The sequence below is a fragment of the Macaca fascicularis genome, chromosome 14 (assembly GCF_037993035.2).
Source record: "Macaca fascicularis isolate 582-1 chromosome 14, T2T-MFA8v1.1".
NCBI classification, from domain to species: domain Eukaryota; kingdom Metazoa; phylum Chordata; class Mammalia; order Primates; family Cercopithecidae; genus Macaca; species Macaca fascicularis.
The window spans coordinates 29,771,461-29,789,249 of NC_088388.1; the positions used below are offsets into that span (position 1 = coordinate 29,771,461).

The following is a 17,789-nucleotide window of genomic DNA, read 5'->3' on the forward strand; positions in this document are numbered from 1 at the left end:
ACTGTAAGGGATTAGAATAAATAACTTGAAAGCCACTTGGAAGTGGGTGGGGTGAGACCCCAAAAAGGTTAGGCTGGAATAACAACAGATGGTCCCTAAATGGTCTTCTAAAAAGAGGGCCCGGGCTTTTGTTTCTGTGAGTGTGGTAAGCAGGTGGGGACACAAGACTCCAGCTCCCTACCCCACACCTGCCTCCATCCTCTCTAAATAGATGTTGACCTAAAATCTAAACAATAGCAGTTTGGAGGGGTGCCAAGTCATTATTCTTCCTGATATGCCCTATTTCCCTCTGGTGTTGTACACACACACCTGCTCTTACTATACCTCCCACTCCCATGTTGCTGCCTGTCACACACTGATACCCCGCAAGGCACCTGACGGTTCCTCTGATGCCTCAGGCTAACATTCCAGGGAAGGCATTTGAGAATGGTTCATGACCAGATAAAAATGGCCACCTTTAGTGGCCTTCCACCCCAGTTTCCCAGTCACCATTCATCTGAATCAAGAGGCTTCCCATGCACAAGGCTTACTGAGCACCTGAATGCCCCAGTGCTCAGTATATCAATGCGGTAGAGATCTTAATCAAGCAGGTCAGTGCTGCTTTATTCTTTACCATCACTCAAGAGTATGACAATAGTAAGCCTGGAATGTAACCTGGAAGAGAACCAGGAGGGAGGGAGAGAAGAAGAAAGAGAGGAAGAGACAGAGAGAACTAGCTTGTCAGAGCTGCACCCCATGTTACCGACAGCACCACACTGACAAAGAAGCTTGCACTATGCTGAACATTAATGTCTGTGCAAGTCCTGAGACAGAGAATTACAGCCTATCAAACGCTTCCCTTTAGGATCAAGGGAGAAACCTTGGGGTGTCTCCTAGAATGTTCTAATGTGGGCTCTTGAGTCAATAAACAGACATTCTCTTCTGGGATGCAGTGGTCAAATCTGGGTAAGAACTCACGTTTCCCAATAGCCAGGTGACCTTAAGCAAATCCTTGAATCTCTTTGGGCCTTTGTTCTCTCAACAGTTAACTCAGGAAGAGTTAGATTCATCTCTACATCAGTATTTCCTAAAATTGTTACACAGAACTGCCAGAAAACTAGAAAATTGTTACATGAAAGCTTTACAATGCATGCGAACATATTAAAGGCTCCCAGAAATTCTACAGGAAAGAAACCTGTTTAACTTTCTTTGGCCCACTGTTTTGCTTCCCAGTTTGACTGTGGTACATTATTTTTTCGTGGTGTATTAGTTCGTTCTTTCATTGCTATAAAGAAACACCTGAGACTGCATAATTTATAAAGAGGTTTAATTGGCTCACAGTTCTGCAGGCTGCACAGGAAGCATGATGCTGGCATCTGCTCAGTTTCTAGGGAGGCTTCAGGAAACTTACAATCATGGTGGAAGGCAAAGGGAGAGTGAGTACTTTACATGGCCAGAGCAGAAGGAAGGTTGGAGGAGGTGCCACATATTTTTAAACAACCAGATCTCACAAGAACTCACTGTCATGACAACAAAGGGCGGATGTTGTTAAACCATGAGAAACCTCCCCCATGATCCAATCTTCCCACCAGGCTCCACTTCCAGCATTGGGGATTATATTTCAACATGAGATTTGGGTGGGGACACAGAGGCAAACCATATTGCATTTGGAGCAGTACTACTCTCCACAAAGTCTACATATGGATCCAGTTTTCCTTGTATAGCTTCCACACACATGCGTACACACCCACAGACACACACAAATGCTAACACACATGGAGAGAAAAAAGATGACTTGGGACTCTTAAAGGAACAATTTTCCTGTTACCACTGTCCCTTTTTACTTTGCTAAGATCTTACAGTGTTAGAGGTGGAAGAGAAAAGAGAGATCCTTCGATGTCTCTGACCCTACCCGTCATTTTAGGAGCATGTAGAAAGAGAACATGATGTGCCAAATGCCTCACAACTTGTCAGTGGCAGGGCAGGGATGGCAGTGAGGCTTCTCAACTCTCTTCCTTCTTCTCGTGGGAAAAGAAGGTGCCTTTTGGTGGTGCCACCTGCTTTGGACACTCATTCTGGGGTAGATGTAGCTAAAGGTATTTTTCAGTTTTCTGCATCAAGATATAATATCTGGAGTACCTCTGGATATGGACATTATCAAGATGTCAGTCAGTTTAAGTCCATAAATTTGAACATCTACTCTGTCAGGCAACTTTGTCATCATTAGTAACATAGCAGCAAACAAATAATACAACCTTCAAAGAGTTATAGACATCAACCATATGAACAAGTAAATACATAGAGTAATTTGAGGTACTTACTGTTGATATGAAAAAGTACATGGGGATGTGGTACAGAGGGCTATGAAACAGCTGTGGGGAGCATCTAGAGGTGAGCAGAGCAGCTCAGTGAGGGGCAACCTGAAGGTGGCTCCATCTACTGAATCCCTAACAGGACTCCAGCACAACAGTCACAAGCTACCATTTCTAAGTGCTTACTATGTGTCAGGCACTGTACTAAGCCCTATAGACCATCTGCTCATTTAATTGTTCAGAATTAGTAAAGGACAAATCCAGTACTAAAATCAAGTCTGTCTGCTTCTAAAACCTAGTACCAAGAGCACGCTTGTCCCATTTTCCAAAGACAGAAGACGGCATGTTGCTTTTTTTTGTGAAGATGCAACACTAGGGTCAAGTGGTTCATAATGTTAACAGTTTCCTCCCTACAATTTAGTCTAAATTTTACTTTTCACTCCATTCCATTACTCTTAGGTCTACCCTCTAGAGACCCTTCTCTTCCCCAATTACACACACAAAATCAATTACATTGTATTATCTGATGCCAGTTGTGTTTATACCGTAGAAGGCAGAAAAGTGTTTTTATGAGTGGAGATTGTTTTTCCATTCTGTTCCTTCCCAGGGGGGATCTAAATACTCTTTCTGAAGTTAGACATTGTGTGTGGTTTTGGAGCTGAGTTGGGAAAAGGATGGATACACACCACACCTTATTTATTTTCTCTTCTGTGGAAGGGTCTCAGCGTTTTTTTTTCTCCCAAATTCAATCTCTTACTCTTGAAGAATGACCCAAGCTGAGAAATTTCCCAAACATCTGAAATCTGAGAATTTGTGCCTGGAATCCATGAGGCTCATGGTTTCCAGATGGAAAGGCCGGAAGAATAGGAGGCGGAGGAGTGAAGGCAGGGTGGAGGGACAAAAAGGAGGGGGAGCCTGAACTTTGGATCACTTGACTGCCTTATGAACTAGGCCAGGTCTCTTATTTGCTCTGCAAGTCTGCCATTTGACGATGGGCCAGGCCTGAAGATAGCAGTTTTGCATGTCCTCATGAGGCTGTTTCAGTGATTATTAGAAGTAAGTCATAGTGAAATTGTCTTTTTCTGAAAGCAGTGACTGAAAGCAAACAAGCCCATGACTTGGCTATTCAGAGGGGCATAAGCACTCCAGATGGATTTTCTCATTGTCCCAGAAATGGCAAAAGACAGACCATTCTAGGAATCCTGGCTTCTTTATATCACTTAAATATACACAATGGTGGATCCCCCGATGACCTAATTCTTCTTTCACGTCTTGTCCTCGTAATAGAGGTAAGAGAAAGCGATTAACAGGCAAGCTTGTTTGGAGTACATAACAGTGAAGTATAATTTGGTCACAAGTGGGCTAGGTGTACTCTCAGAGGAATGCCTTTATTTGATCAGACAGGTCAGAATCTTCCAGGGAAAATATTAATTTGGGGAAAATAGATCAGAACCTACTTGTTATCAAATGGGACATTGGCTTGAGTGTTGAGGAATACCCATTTTTATTGTTATCAGTGGTTTGTCATCCTCCCCCCTGAAACTACCCTACTGACACTCCCTATTGCCACTACTACCACCAAGTCAAAGAGCAATCTTGTTCCTCTATCATGGTTCTTCCTACTTAGAAGTTGAATTTCATACTAGGATATAGCCATCCAACTGGGTCTAAAAGGTCTCATAATGTGTGGAGAGAAACCAAATACAGAAAAGTTACTTCCAATTAACACCTCTAATCTCCAGATGCCCTAATAAAAACAGTGAGACAGCAAATGGCCACCCTCAAGCTGGAGAACCATACTTCGACTCAGTGTTTTTAAGAGCCAGGGAAAGTAGCTAACCTCTTCTTAATTTGATCTCCTGGCCTGGGACATAGAAATGTTTAACTACACTCTGGCTTAGGAAGGAAAGCAGAGGTGAACGTATCCTGTAGTGGCATGGCTTCAACAGAGCATTTGTCTTACCCTGAAATATAAAGGAGCAATGCCTGCCTCCTCAAGCTGAGCAGTGCCCAGAATTTATGAACTTCAAGTAAGATGTGAATCTGGGGCCCGAGCCAGGCATTATCATTGGGAAATGGTGGACAATTTCCCTCTCCCTCCCTTCTCGTTTTCCTACTGCTGATTGTACTGTTCAGAAGTGAATCACGACTTAATCCCCTCTGCTGTTAAGAATATTACAAAATGCTGGTTACAATGAAGTCACAAAAGTATTTACATAAAAGAAAAAAAGACAGACAGAGAATGTTATATCAAGTGACCAAGCTCACCATTACCACCAGCAAAAAGATAGGTATGGAAAAATCCTTGCCTGGGTACCAAATGGGATGCAGCTGATTAATTTAGACCATCTCTATATATAGTCAACACGGCACATGTTTTTACAATCCTGCAGTGTTGAAAGCAGTGCATCATGGGAGAAAAGACAGTTCCAGTCACATGCGTCTGGGTTTTTAAATCTTAGCGTCTTCAGATCAGGGCCAGGTTACCCCAGAGTGCTCAATAATCCATGAGAAATGAATCCTATCTTCGTTCCAGGGCTTAGTATAGGCATTACACCAGTTAGATGCAAGCAACTCTTTGATTGATGGCTCCAATATGGATTAAGGTCAAAAGTGGCCCTGGAGAGCAAATTCCCTAGTGAGGAATTGCCACATAACTTCATGTGTCTTTTGCTTCTGAATTCTTTCTTCTCCTAGAAACCACCAACCACAAGCTTTTCATGCTGGTATTATATCTACATAACGTTTATTCTTCTTACAGCAAAGAGCTGGAGAAATACAAGTGAGAATCTGTTATTACAGGTTAAAATGTGTTACACCCAACTTGTGCTGAGGGTCCAGTTTCTTTTTATTATCCTCCAATTTTGTTGAATGACTATTGCCTAAAATAAATGAGCAATCGACAGGGGCTTAGAAATAACAGGGATGCTTAAGTGACTTTTATGGGTAGCAGTATTTGTTGTAACATAATTTGATCTGTATTCTAGTTATTAGTTTTATTCATCACATTGGAAACTTGGTACTTCCATTGTTCATGCCATTATATGCAAAGCACTGTAGCATGAAAGTCACTTAGAAAGCTGTGAAAAAATCTCTCTAAACACCAGAGGCTCATGAAACAATAAGTTAGCTAGGGGGATATACATTGTTTGATGTAGCTAAATACTCTGGATGGTCAAGAGTTTATTCCTTTTAATTCCTAGAAGTTTTTTGTTTTTTTTTAACCATTGGGATGTAAATATTTCTAAAATGTTTGATATACACATTTTTGCCTTCTAAGCATAGTTTTTTTTTAATGTATGGTGCACAGGGTCATCATTTTAAATAGAATATTATCCTGTGATACAGTGAGACTCTTAAAGATTGAGATGTCTATAGACTGTTTTTGGCACTAAATAACCCATATATCAGGGCTTTTTCAGTTTTGCAGTCTACTCAAACTTTCCATCTTCTCTATTGCAGTCCTCCTTTTTCCTTCTTGTTTCCTCCAAAAGTCTGTTTCTCTCCTTTACATTTAGAAGTATGTGTGAAGGAAAAGCAAATAGGTTCTGAGGAGGTGCTTGATGGCTAGATGTATGGCCTTTGTCTTATGCGTTTGCTTCATGGATTTATTTCAGTTGGTTGGAAGCCTTGTTTGCTTACTTCTTAATTCTCAGTCATTTTTGATGGGTTGAGCAGAGGTTCTAGATTTTTATAGCTCTGTCTCAGTTACTCATTGTCAAACCACTAGTTTAGATTTTGTGTTCAGGAAATAGGGACAGGTGAAGCTATCAGGTGGCTAAGCCCTAGGTAAATGAGTTACTATGAATCCTAAAATGTTGTGAAGGTTGTGGGCCATTTTTATAAGGCAAATGGTATGCTGTGGCCATGACAGCTGAACTCAGTAAGTGAACTTTAAAACAGATAAGCTCCTTTTGCTATTGTCCCTTTCCAAGAATATGAAGTTGGCCTGATGTCAAGCTGTTGGAGAGCCTTCAACATGTTTAATTAAATAACAGACTCAGTGTCAGAGCTGGCTGACTTTCAGGATTCTAAGGCTATAGCAAAAGAAAACATGGTTTTGCCTCTCTTGTTGATTTCCTTATTTATGGCCTTGGAATAAAGAAGGTGAAGCAAGTCTAATAGTCCTCTCTTCCAAAAGTACAGTTTCAGGCCAGAAGAAGATTTGACTGCTACCCTTAGATTTCTTTCCCTCACTGTACATTGCATTTTACAGACTATACAAAGCAAGACCTTCTTTGCAAAAGGCAAACTCCTTTGCCCCGAAGCCATACGGTACATGCGTGGGGGTAGTTGTAGGGGGATAAGTGTTGTTATTCACCAATACAAGGTGGAATCAGTGCATCTAGGAGCGAAGAGATTAAGGAAAGACGCTGTGAAGTCTGCTAGACCTAGGTTTAAGTTCTGGCTTCCCACTTATTAGGGTGTAACCGTGGTCACAGTACTTAATTCTCTAAATTTGATTCCTGAGCAATAGAGTGGAGAATAACAGTATTGGTGCTGTTACTATTATGATAATGTGAAAGACAACAGGAGAGTGCCTGGCCCAGAGAAAGAGCTAAGTGACAGCTCTTATTATTAACAAAAATGAATGATTTAAACCTGGAGATTACAATATTTAACAAGCACAGACACTTACTGCAGCCTGTTATTGACTTCAAGCAGTCTTTTGCTTTGGTTCTATTTCTGTGATATCTTATTAGACTTTCTGTTGGGTGTCTCTTTAACTCTTGTGCCTTGTGAAGGCCAGGAGATATTCCAGACAAGCTGAAATTCTACCTTTTTATGAGAATAAAGGAAATGGGGCCATGTTGGACCAAACAAAGAGTAATAAAATAAAATAAGAGTTGTAGCTTTCAGAGGGAAAGATAAACAAAGAAAGGGCTGGGGCAGTGGATGTGGTGTTGAGATACTGGCACCAGGAAGCAGGGAAGAAAACCTCCAAACACATTGTGGTTTGTTAAAACACTGAAGACTCCTAAGTGCTACAGTGGCAGGCAATGCCGCCCCACCAGGCAGCAGTGTTCTCCGCAACTGGGGAAGAGGAAGTAGGGCCTAATGATTGCTCCCGGAGACAGAGTCTGCTGTCCTGGGCTTTACCAGCCTGGCTTGTTGGGTGACCTTGAGTGACTTATCTCCCTAGCTTGGACAATTTTCTCAAGGTTCTCACATAGTCCCTAGCTAACTAAAAGGGTCTGATGAAGACAAATGCGTTAAAATTTAGAGGAGAGTCCACAAACTGTCCCTCCAGATACACCTGCTGGTGGGTTTTAGGATTTTTAAATGTTAAATGTTAATGCATTTAGGCAGGGCTTGGTATTTTCTAATTCACACAATATCTACCATCTTGAGTCTTCACATTTGGCTCCTGAAGGCCTCTGAGTATATGACTTCTGATTTCAGTGCAACCTCTGGTCCTTCAAACCAGATTGGAATTGCTTCATTTACAACTCATTCTATTTCTTCATCAATTATATGCAAATATGGTATTTCTAAAGTTTCACAAAACAAAGATTTTGTTGGCCTAACTGTAATTTGCTCTAAAAGACATTTTTTTTTCTAGAAAAGACGGCAAAAATTACAATTTGACCTTCCTTCTAGTTCATCCAAATTCTAAAACTTTAATGTTACTTGAAAACATAATTTGGCACCAAGTATTCTTTAGGTTATAATCTAAGTTGCTCATAAAATTTAATCTAGACCTGGATCATTTTACTTTGAGGAGAAAACATATCACTAAATAATAATGATCTTAAGTCTGTTCTTTTGCCACTTCCCAGAGATCTCTCCTAAGGCACTCAGGGAAAGTCAGGAGTAAATTAGACTTCCACATCTAGTGACCAAAACACCATCATCTCCAGCATTACCACAGTGAAGTATGCAGATCGTCATAAATATTTACACCTTGCAGGGTCCTTTGTGCACAACTCTGAGAGACAAATGGCATTTCCAGTAATAGTTTATTGATTTCCAAATGCACAGGGGCGCCAAGTCTGAACATCCTGGGATAGCAGTAAATCTCTCTTACAAAATAATTTACAGTATGAAAATGATATACTGAAACATTAACTCAAACGTGTAATTCTGTTGAAAGATTCAGTGTTCCCTTGTTTAATGTAAAGGGTGGAAGGGGAAGATTCCTAAGGAAGGAATGTGACTGTGCACAGGAAAATAGGCAGAGGACAATGGATTCATTGGTTCTCCCCATTCATGCAGTGTGGCCTGTCACTGTAAGACCGGTCAGGTTTAATCCTCATTGAGTATTAATCTGCTGTCCCCTCAAAGTCATATCAAGCCTAGTATGGGCTCCGTGGCTTTTTCTGCACCAATGTATCCGTAAGTGTCTTCACTTATTTTCATTTTTCTCCTCTGGACCTTGTTCTGCTGTTTCTGGTATGTTCTCAGTTCCAAATGATACTATCTTATCTTACCAGGCAGGCCTCCAGAATCAAGAACTGCCTGAGTCTTATGGTTTCTGGAATGGGACAGGGTAGGGGGTTTCATAAGCCCTGTTGGATAAAGGCAATAATAATGAGATTGAAGTCTCCCCTATGGGCCTTCTTTTTCTCCTAGGGCTGGGCTGGACTCAGTCCATAATGAGATTTTTTTAAACATAAAAATCTGATGTGATCAGCACACAGTAAACATGCAGTTAATTTTCTTATTGAGAAGCATGTATGGAACAGCCAATACATATAATGAATGTGGAATTTCAAGAATGGCAAGGGAGCATTTTCTACTTGGGGAGAGAGGACTTCCTAGACCCTGCCACTACTACAAGGTCATGAATTCTGCATTTGTGCCCTCAGGTCTAACTGGAGTAGTTAGACTCTCAGGTCACCAAAATGGCTGGGCATCCAAGTTTCCCATGTTATTAGACATCTTGGAGGAGGGCTGGAGTGCAATTTCCTTCAGGGCTGTCACTTTGACTCAGTGCCTTAGGAGCTAACAACTTTTGCTAGGGAATTGCTCTTCTTGTAAGCAAGTAAGCAAGTACCTAAGCTCCAACTATATGGTGACACTTGTAATTAGGGCTGACAGAAATCTTTGAAGTAGTATGCAAGATAATGAAGGGGCTGCTTTGAGTTTTCCTTTGTTCTCAAATATTGTGTGTGTGTGTGGACATGTACGTATATACATATACACACATATCACACTTGTCATTTATATATAGGTACACACTAACCCAACACACGCAAACCAGGAATCAGTAGGAGAGTCCAGATTCACTGGACTTTGAATTGCCACATCCTCACAGAGCACACTGGCCGCTAAGTTTACTAAAATATGAAGATTTCCTTTTCTACAGCAGTGAAGCTGCAGAGAGTTGCAAATAAAGTTGAGTAGAAAGCAGAACACCCTTCACTTTTACTACTGCTGCAAAGTTCTATACCTTTGAAGGCCAAGAAACACTTTATTTATGGAAGACGGCATGAAAAGGGAAATGTTCTCCCAACTCCTGGGGGTGGGCTCAAGTCAGCAATGTGTACTTAAAGCATCGGCTAAAGGGGAGAAATAAGGCTACCTCAATGCCATTTCTGAGCCCTAACTATAACTGTCATTTTGAAAAAGATTCATAAATTGGGATGGTCAGCGCACAGTGGGAAAACCTGAAGCCTTTTTATCCTTCTGTTTTTAGGTGGACCACAGTGTGTGGTACAAAGTGCTTGTCCACAGAATTAGGGGGAGCTGGGTACAAGATTTGGCTTGAGTATTTCCTAGCTGTGTAACTTGAAGCAAATGACTTCCATTCCCCATCTGTTTTATTATCTAAGAGACAGTTCAGGGCCTGGCTCATAGTTGTGCCTTAATACAAGTTATTTCCCTTCTTGGGCTGTCAGAGCGGAGACTCCAAGCACTTCTTGGGACTGTCCTGGATTTAATGATATCAAATCAAAGTCCCTCTCGGCATCCAGAAATTCAACATTTGAAAGGTAGCCAGAAATTGCTATGAGTATCTGACTGATTTTGGAAACATTCATTACCTGCCTCCCTTGGTGACTTCTCTTTAGGGGTTTCAGCAAACCCTGCAACCTGCAGCCAGGCAAGACACAATTCTGAGCTTTCTAAGTTTTACTGACGTGGCAGGAGGGAAGCCTCATCATGCTGGGGCTTAAGGCCAAGCAGCATGCTCCAGCTCTATAGGAAGGTGGTGCCACTGCAGGAAGCATCCTAGTTTCTTACATTGATAAATGCTGCCGGCAGGAACTTAGGAGCCTGGGCAAAAGCTGCTGCACTGTGTTTAATGCTTCCCTGGTTAAAGTTTTATCAGGTGCTGAAGACAGCAGGAGTCTGTAAAGCAACTCTGAAACCCTTTCTAAGTAACAGCAAAAGTGCTTTCCTTGAGGATCAGAGATAAGTTACTGAGACAGATTGGCACACATTTTTATATTTCCATTTATATCCACTGCATAAATACTTGAATTTCCCAAATACTGATTCAAAGTAATAACATATGATCAGATATGGAGAACCAATGATCTGTCCATTGCTAATATAAGGCTACTATTTGGAGATCAAACAATGATTATTGGGGAAAGACAATACAAGCTTCCAAATCCTAAAATCTTTTTAATCTTCTGATACTTAAACTTTTTCAAGAGTGGCCACTGGTCCTTCTTTTAGGGTGGTTTTGTTGGATATGATTGGAGGTTGTAATTAATGGTATGCCAAATTCTCCAGTCTTTGCAGAGACAGCTAAAGCACCAAAATTGTCTTAGCCATTTCTTGGCCACCAGTTTGAGAGAAAAATGCTTTTTTTTTTTTTTTTTAACATCTCAAACTCCTCTCAGCCCCAATATCCTGGCATCTTTAGTGAGTTAGGACAATCCTAACCTAGAAGCATATATGCCTGGGAGCTTCCTGGCCTCAAAGGAATAAATCATTTCACAGCATTCACAGGACTGAAAAATAATATAAATAGGACTCTTATAGTAAACAAGTATTGTTTCTGTTTCAAAACCATCCTGCAAGCACAATAATCAGCTGGCCCTATAATAGGTACACAGGTCATAGGCAGGCAGGAAAAGGGATTTCCCCCGGTGCAGGCTCCTTTAGTTCTGCCTCAGAGGCACTAGAAGTCTAGCCCCTGGGTTAGCAGCAACCCAGAGTCTGCTTGGATATGGTTCCAGTTGTATTCTTCATAAGTGAACACCAAAATACCATAAAGGCAGAGGAGAGTGAACATATAACCCACTTGCAAATAATTACCTTTCAAGATTCCTATTTTTATCTTAACAGTCTATGTGTATGAACATTTTATTCTATAATATAACTTTTATATAAAAATAGGTCATCTCCTGACTCCAAACCATTTGGTAAGTAAAACTGATGCTTCAAGAAGATGCAGGTTTTTAAGTTTGCAGTTTTACATTCCCCTAGCACATCCCTGCTTAGTCGGGAGTACAAAGCTTGGTTGTAAGAAATTGTGATTTGGAAGTAGAGAAAAGCAAGGAAGTCCAACCTCAGGCATGTCTCTGTTACTAAGAGGAGAGCGAGATCCAGGGTGTGGGAGATGATCTGAAGGTCTGTGGGTGGGGAGTGCCACAGGAAGAAGGGTTCTGGTCTGAGGTAAAGGAGGTTATATCTATATGCTGGGAGATGAGCTGAATTCAGAACACATGGAGTGGCATCAATTCTCCCCATATTGCATTTAAGACAAATTAAGCTAAAATGGGGGTAGGACTAGCAAAAACCTACAATGAAAATTCCCGTTTGGTAATATACATTCCAGCCCTTCATGTTGTGACAAGCCCATAAAACCTGCAGAATTCACCCAAATAATTGTGGTTCTATTAGATCCTTTACTGACTATTTTGGAAATTCAAGCAAGTTGAATTCAGAATTACTGATTTCAACTTTTAATCAGATTTCTTTGGTCCTTTTTTTTCCCCCTAAGGTCATTTCCGTTCCACCTCTTCAATCATTTTTTTTCATTTCCACAGCACTGAATTATGAATCTCAAGTCCTGGATAACTTCATATACTAAAAATATCTCTTCCTAATCTTTAACACCTTTTTCCACTCATCCACCTTAATTCATGGCACCACATTTTCACAAATGCAGAACTGGACTTTTAGGGACTGCCCACATGAGTCAATGTGGCCCTACCTTGCTCTCATTTATTTCATGCTTCAATATGAACAAAATTGGGTTTCTGTTAATAGGCAGGGAGAAAACTCTGACTTCCCTTCAAGATTATTCCAGATCCTTCCTAACAAAGCCATACTGTTTGGTAACACAATATTATGGGGGCTGACTTTCCTGAGTAAGTTCAAAGCAGCCACTGAGGGATTACCTGAAGGACCCTTCTTAATTGCTCCTGGTGGATCAAATGGGCTCTTTTCATTGACCTACCACAACCAGAGGATGAGAAGCGCACAGTCAGTAAGCATAAAACTGGTCATCCCTTGGAGAGATATGTGCCTGCTGTGGATCTGGGGACACATCTGGTGGAAGTACGTTTGTTGCTGAGCAGCTTTCACAGAAATCAGAAGCCGTTACATACACACTGTCACATACACACAAGGGGAGGGGATGATTTTCCACTGGGGGTAGCAAGCCTTCATGTGTCCTCTTCTTCACTGGCACCACTACAAAGGAAAAGGAGAACCAGGTGAGTTAAGGTATCACAAGAAGGGAGGCAACCTAGTCTACTGGTTGATAGCACAGACTTTATGTCAGACATACCTGGATTTTAAGTCTTAACTACCATGATTGAGCAACATGGCCAAAGGCAAGTTACTTAGTTTCTCTAAATTCTGATTTATCTGGCCATAGGGGGATGATGATAAAACTTTCTTTCTTGAGTTACTAGAGGATTAAATAAGAGAATACATACAAAATGCACAGTACCTGGTATATGGTTAAGTGAGCAGCTATTTAAAGGAGCAGGTGAGAGTCATCATTCTTTTAAACTTAACTGACAAAATAAATTGCTGGTAAAAATCAGGTGTGTGATTTCCTCTAAGCCTTAAGCCATTTATTGTTAGGAGAGAAAAAACAAGGAGAAGCTACTATCATCTGCACTCTCAATGGCATTTTGCACTTGGAAAAAATCCAAGATTTCAACTCATGCCATAGGGACATATGCCACCTCGTCAGAGAAGGTACTCTACTAAGTAGGACTCCCTGGTGATTCTCTCTTACTTCTCTCATAGGCCTTATCACATTACATAATTTGTTTGCGATTTACTCTTCTCTCTACCCATGACTAGAGCATACAAGAATAGCAATACTATTTATTAACTATGTATATCTAGCACTAGCACTGGACTAGGCACATGGAAGAGCTCAATAAATAATTGTTTTTAAAAAGGAAGTGAAATACAAACAACAGGAAGAAAGGGAGGGAGGGATGGACACAGTTGAAGGGACTGGTCAGTCATTACTGCCCTGGCCAGGTTATTCCAGATGTTAGTGATGTTTCAGTGACCAAAAAATGAGTTGTCAAGCCCCAGAGGCATGGCTAGTACCTCAGCTGCTCAGAGTTACAGCACCTCTGGCGTGGACCTGGGAGAGAACACTGTTGGTACAGGGACAGGGGCAAGGAGAAGGCAGAGCCTGAAAAAGCAGGAATGAGCACACTCAGAAAGGCAAAAGTAGCAAACTTGCCTAGTTTCTCCCCATCCACTTCCATAGGTCACTGTCCTTAAAATAGTAACAAGAGCCAGCTTGATCAAGTGCTTACTGTGGACCGGGGCACTGAGTTACGTGTGTTACTTACCCATTCTTCCTATTATGTAGGGGCTATTATTATCCCTCGTTTTCCAGATGAAAAACGTGAAGCTCTGAGACATGTAAAATCCTAGGGTCACATAGTAAGGTCTGTGTCCTTAAAACTCAAGGTTTAGTTTCAGTTGGATAAAGTCTGAAGTGGTCAAGCTGGTAGAGAAGGAAAAGGCCTGTAGAACATCAGCTCCCAGCTATTACCTAGAAATTTTTCATCTCACAAGGGATTATCTATGTCTATATAAAAGCTGTGCTCCTTTGCATCCATTTGGGAAAGACCTTAAGGGAAAATATCCTAGGCAGCAGATTTCTAGACCTTCCACTAAAGGCAAAAACATTTCAAGAAACAGGTCCTGCAAGTTAAGGTAAGTGTATGCTAGGAGCCAAAAGAACCAACCCAGTAATCTTCACCATTCCAAAATCTGCCTTGTTTCCACTCCCCTTTCCTGCTGGTCATACAATCATGGGATGAAGGGTGCATGCCAGGAAGAGCTGGACAGTGGGCTGTCATTAAGGAGCAGTATTTAATGGCATCTGTCCCAAAGGGAACAAAGGGTCTTTTATGAAAGCTTCTCACCAGAATCAAGGCAGAGCTGGAACTGGCGCCATATTCTCCCCCTTGGTATTATATCCAAAGCAAGCTCTCATTGTTCTCTTGTCAGTTTTATTTCAAATATGAGGGCAGCATGGTGACTCTGCCCTAAGCTGCAGTTCACTTTTTAGCATTCTTGAGACACATAGTTTAAATGTTCATGGACCTAATGAAATTGTATACAGAATTTTATCTGTGTGTTCCTTTGTCTGAGAGAAGCCATACTTTTCATCATATTTTCAAAGAAGTCAACAACTCTTGCCAAATTGGGAATAACCAAATTATAAATAAACTCTTTTCCAGTTGCCAGGTTCTTTACTATAAGATTTGGAGAGTGGCTTGGGGAAAAGGTCTGAAGTCTGAACTGATAAAATCTTTTCTCATTAACTTAAAAAAGATCTGTTCTTGGGTCTGAAATTTATCTCACAGTTTAAAACATGAGATCTTAGGATACTGGCATATCATTTATTGATTACTTCATTTGCTAAATATTTGTTGACTGTCAACCATGTGTCAGTCATGATTCTGGGCACAATAATGAATAAGATGAACACAGGAGTTGCCCTCTAGGACTTTAAAGCCTAGTAGGTGAGATACAGGCTCAGGGGAGAGAGGGAGAACCTTTTTATTCCCCCCAGAAGAGCATCTTTAAAGAAAGCATCTTATTTTTATAATAACCCACTTCTCACAATAACGAATAAGAAAAGGGATCATAACTGAATCTGTAACACAGAGCTTTGCTCAGCTTCTATGTCATCTCTCCTGGAGGGTTCAACAATATAATTAGTGTTAGGCATCATCTCCTCTCCTGAATGTTCTTCCTTCACTTTGTATATAAACTTTGTATATAAGCTAGTCTATGTTCATGAGATTATCTCATTTTATTTATTTATTTATTTATTTATTTATTTATTTTTATTTATTATTTTGATTTTGCTCTGTCACCCAGGCTGGAGTGCAGTGGTGTGATCTTGGCTCACTGTAATCTCCGCCTCTCGGGTTCAAGTGATTCTCCTGCCTCAGCCTCCTGAGTAGCTGGGATTACAGGTGCACGCCACCATACCCAGCTAATTTTTGTATTTTTAGTAGAGATGGGGTTTCACCATGTTGGCCTTGAACTCCTGACCTTGTGATCCACCTGCCCCAGTCTCCCGAGGTGCTGGGATTATAGGCATGAGCTACCATGCCTGACTGTTCATGAGATTTTTTTATCTTAAATAGTCTATAAAAGTCTTCACTTTCTGCAAGGGAAGTAATAGAGCCTTCTACCTCAGCCACTTACCACGCTCCTCTGAAACACCTACCAGTCACATTTAGACTTACAGCCGGAATGGGACTCAGATGTTAATGGCTGTTTCACTTTTTTTTTTTTTTTTTTAAATAAACTAAGGGTGTTAGGCAGACAGCCCATTCTATACCAGGTAATGCCAATGAGAGAGTCAGCATTACATAATTACTCTGATGTCACCAGACTGAACTAGGTTCAAATCCCTGTTATGAACTAATAAACGGTGGGATCTTAAGTCACTAACCTCTCTGAATCTCAGTTTCGTCGAAATGCTATCTTCCAGGGTTACTGTGAAAGCTTTATGTATTTTATGCAATACAAATGATAAAAAATGTTAACCTTCCTCAACCCACCTTCCTTCTTATCCTGAATAAAAACCTGCCTCCTCCTGCCTTTCCCTCCAATGTTCCTAGTTCTGGCAGCTGAAACATTACATTCCAGAACAAGTGTGTTCCTATCCCCAAATACCCTTCAAATATCTGGAGAGCAACAGTATCCTGCTTTGCTCACTTGGAGAGTTTTGTAAATGACAACCCAGACCTAATGAAATACAGGTATTAACTAGAAAGGCTGAGTATCACTCTGACCCTTCTAGGTGGCAGGTCTCGAGAAAAGTCATGCCTGCAAACACTGGGGAGAACAAATACGGAGTGAAGTTTAGTTAACCGGCCTTAGCTCAGTCACTGATCTAGTTTGAGGGTATTGCTGTATCTAAAAGTGGTGGCCTTAAAACTGGGGTACCGATACCCTTGTGGTATGTAATTACCTTCCAGGAAGTATTTGGGCCTGGGTAATTTTATGAAAATTAATGTCCAAATCCTTAACTTCCATATATACTGCTTCCTAAAACTTATCTCCTCAGAAACATGCCTGTGCTCTATAAGGTTCTTGTTTCAGCCACTCCCACTTTCCAGATCACTATAGTCCCACACTTCTGCAGAAATGCTACTCTCACCCTTCTGAATCTTAGCATGTAACAATTTTAGAATGTCTCCCTTAGAGGAGTCCTATGAGAGAATGGCAAGCAATAGTAAAGGAGACAATCTCTTTTTTCATTTAGGCAGGAAACTCTTGGCAAGGCTGTGTGTTTTATCTATCTATCCATCAATCTAACACTTCAAATTCAAAAGTGAGATGGTTATCATGAGGTGTGTGCTAATGTTTATTGGTATTGAAAAAAACGAAATCAGACTTAATCTGACAGAAAGCAAGTCTGATCTGGCTGGATGGTTTGACCAACAGAACTGGCTTTGCCAATTAGATTATATAGTGTACCTTGCTTGTAAATTTAATAAGCTAAATTAACAGTGCCAAAGTTTTGACAAAAATATATATAAAAACTCATATAAACTACACAATATGTCAGTGATCACACCCTTAGCAACTATTTACACTTGATATATGATTTCAGGAATTAATTTAAAAATGTGCAAAAAGGCACATACTTTTAAATTTTCTTTTAGGGGATGTAAAACAAAAATGTTTAGCTAAAGGAACTGGGAGCTCCTAAATTCTGACCAGGAGGATGGTGTGAAATTTAACACTTTCTTGGTTGTGGGTAGGGGTTGGGGTGACAGAATGAGACTAAGGCATCCCAGTCAGCAGAATGCTGTATCCCTTCTCTGAGCTGGGCTCACTGTCTGATGTGATGCCTGTGAAACTGAAATGTCAGAGGGCATGCCATAAGCCCCACGTTCAGACCCTAAACACCTGCTGATAAAATGATCATATTTTATCATAATCATTTTACAGTGTTTCACTGACAATTTTTTAGTTAGGCTGTATACATAGGCAGCTCAGCTTTTTGGCTTCTGTCCCCAGATTGTAGGGGTATAAAGGGGGAGTTAATAAATCAGGTAGCAGGCATTCTGACTTTGCAAGTTTAAC

The 17,789-nt window shown here is 40.8% G+C and overlaps 1 protein-coding gene across 3 annotated transcripts in view; it reads right to left on the reverse strand.

The window, feature by feature from the left end:
• TRIM44 (tripartite motif containing 44) overlaps window positions 1–17,789 on the reverse strand; it is a 198,634-nt gene that overhangs the window by 53,410 nt on the left and 127,435 nt on the right. The window contains exon 5 of one of the 3 annotated variants that reach the window (XM_005578182.4): window positions 8,233–12,884. The exons of 1 other annotated variant lie outside the window; for it this stretch is intronic. In XM_005578182.4, the coding sequence (XP_005578239.1) occupies window positions 12,857–12,884 (28 nt within the window). In that variant the 3' untranslated portion in view covers window positions 8,233–12,856. Of the gene's footprint in view, window positions 1–8,232; window positions 12,885–17,789 lie in introns of those variants that run through there. One more of the 3 variants, XR_283882.5, reaches the window with a different exon arrangement.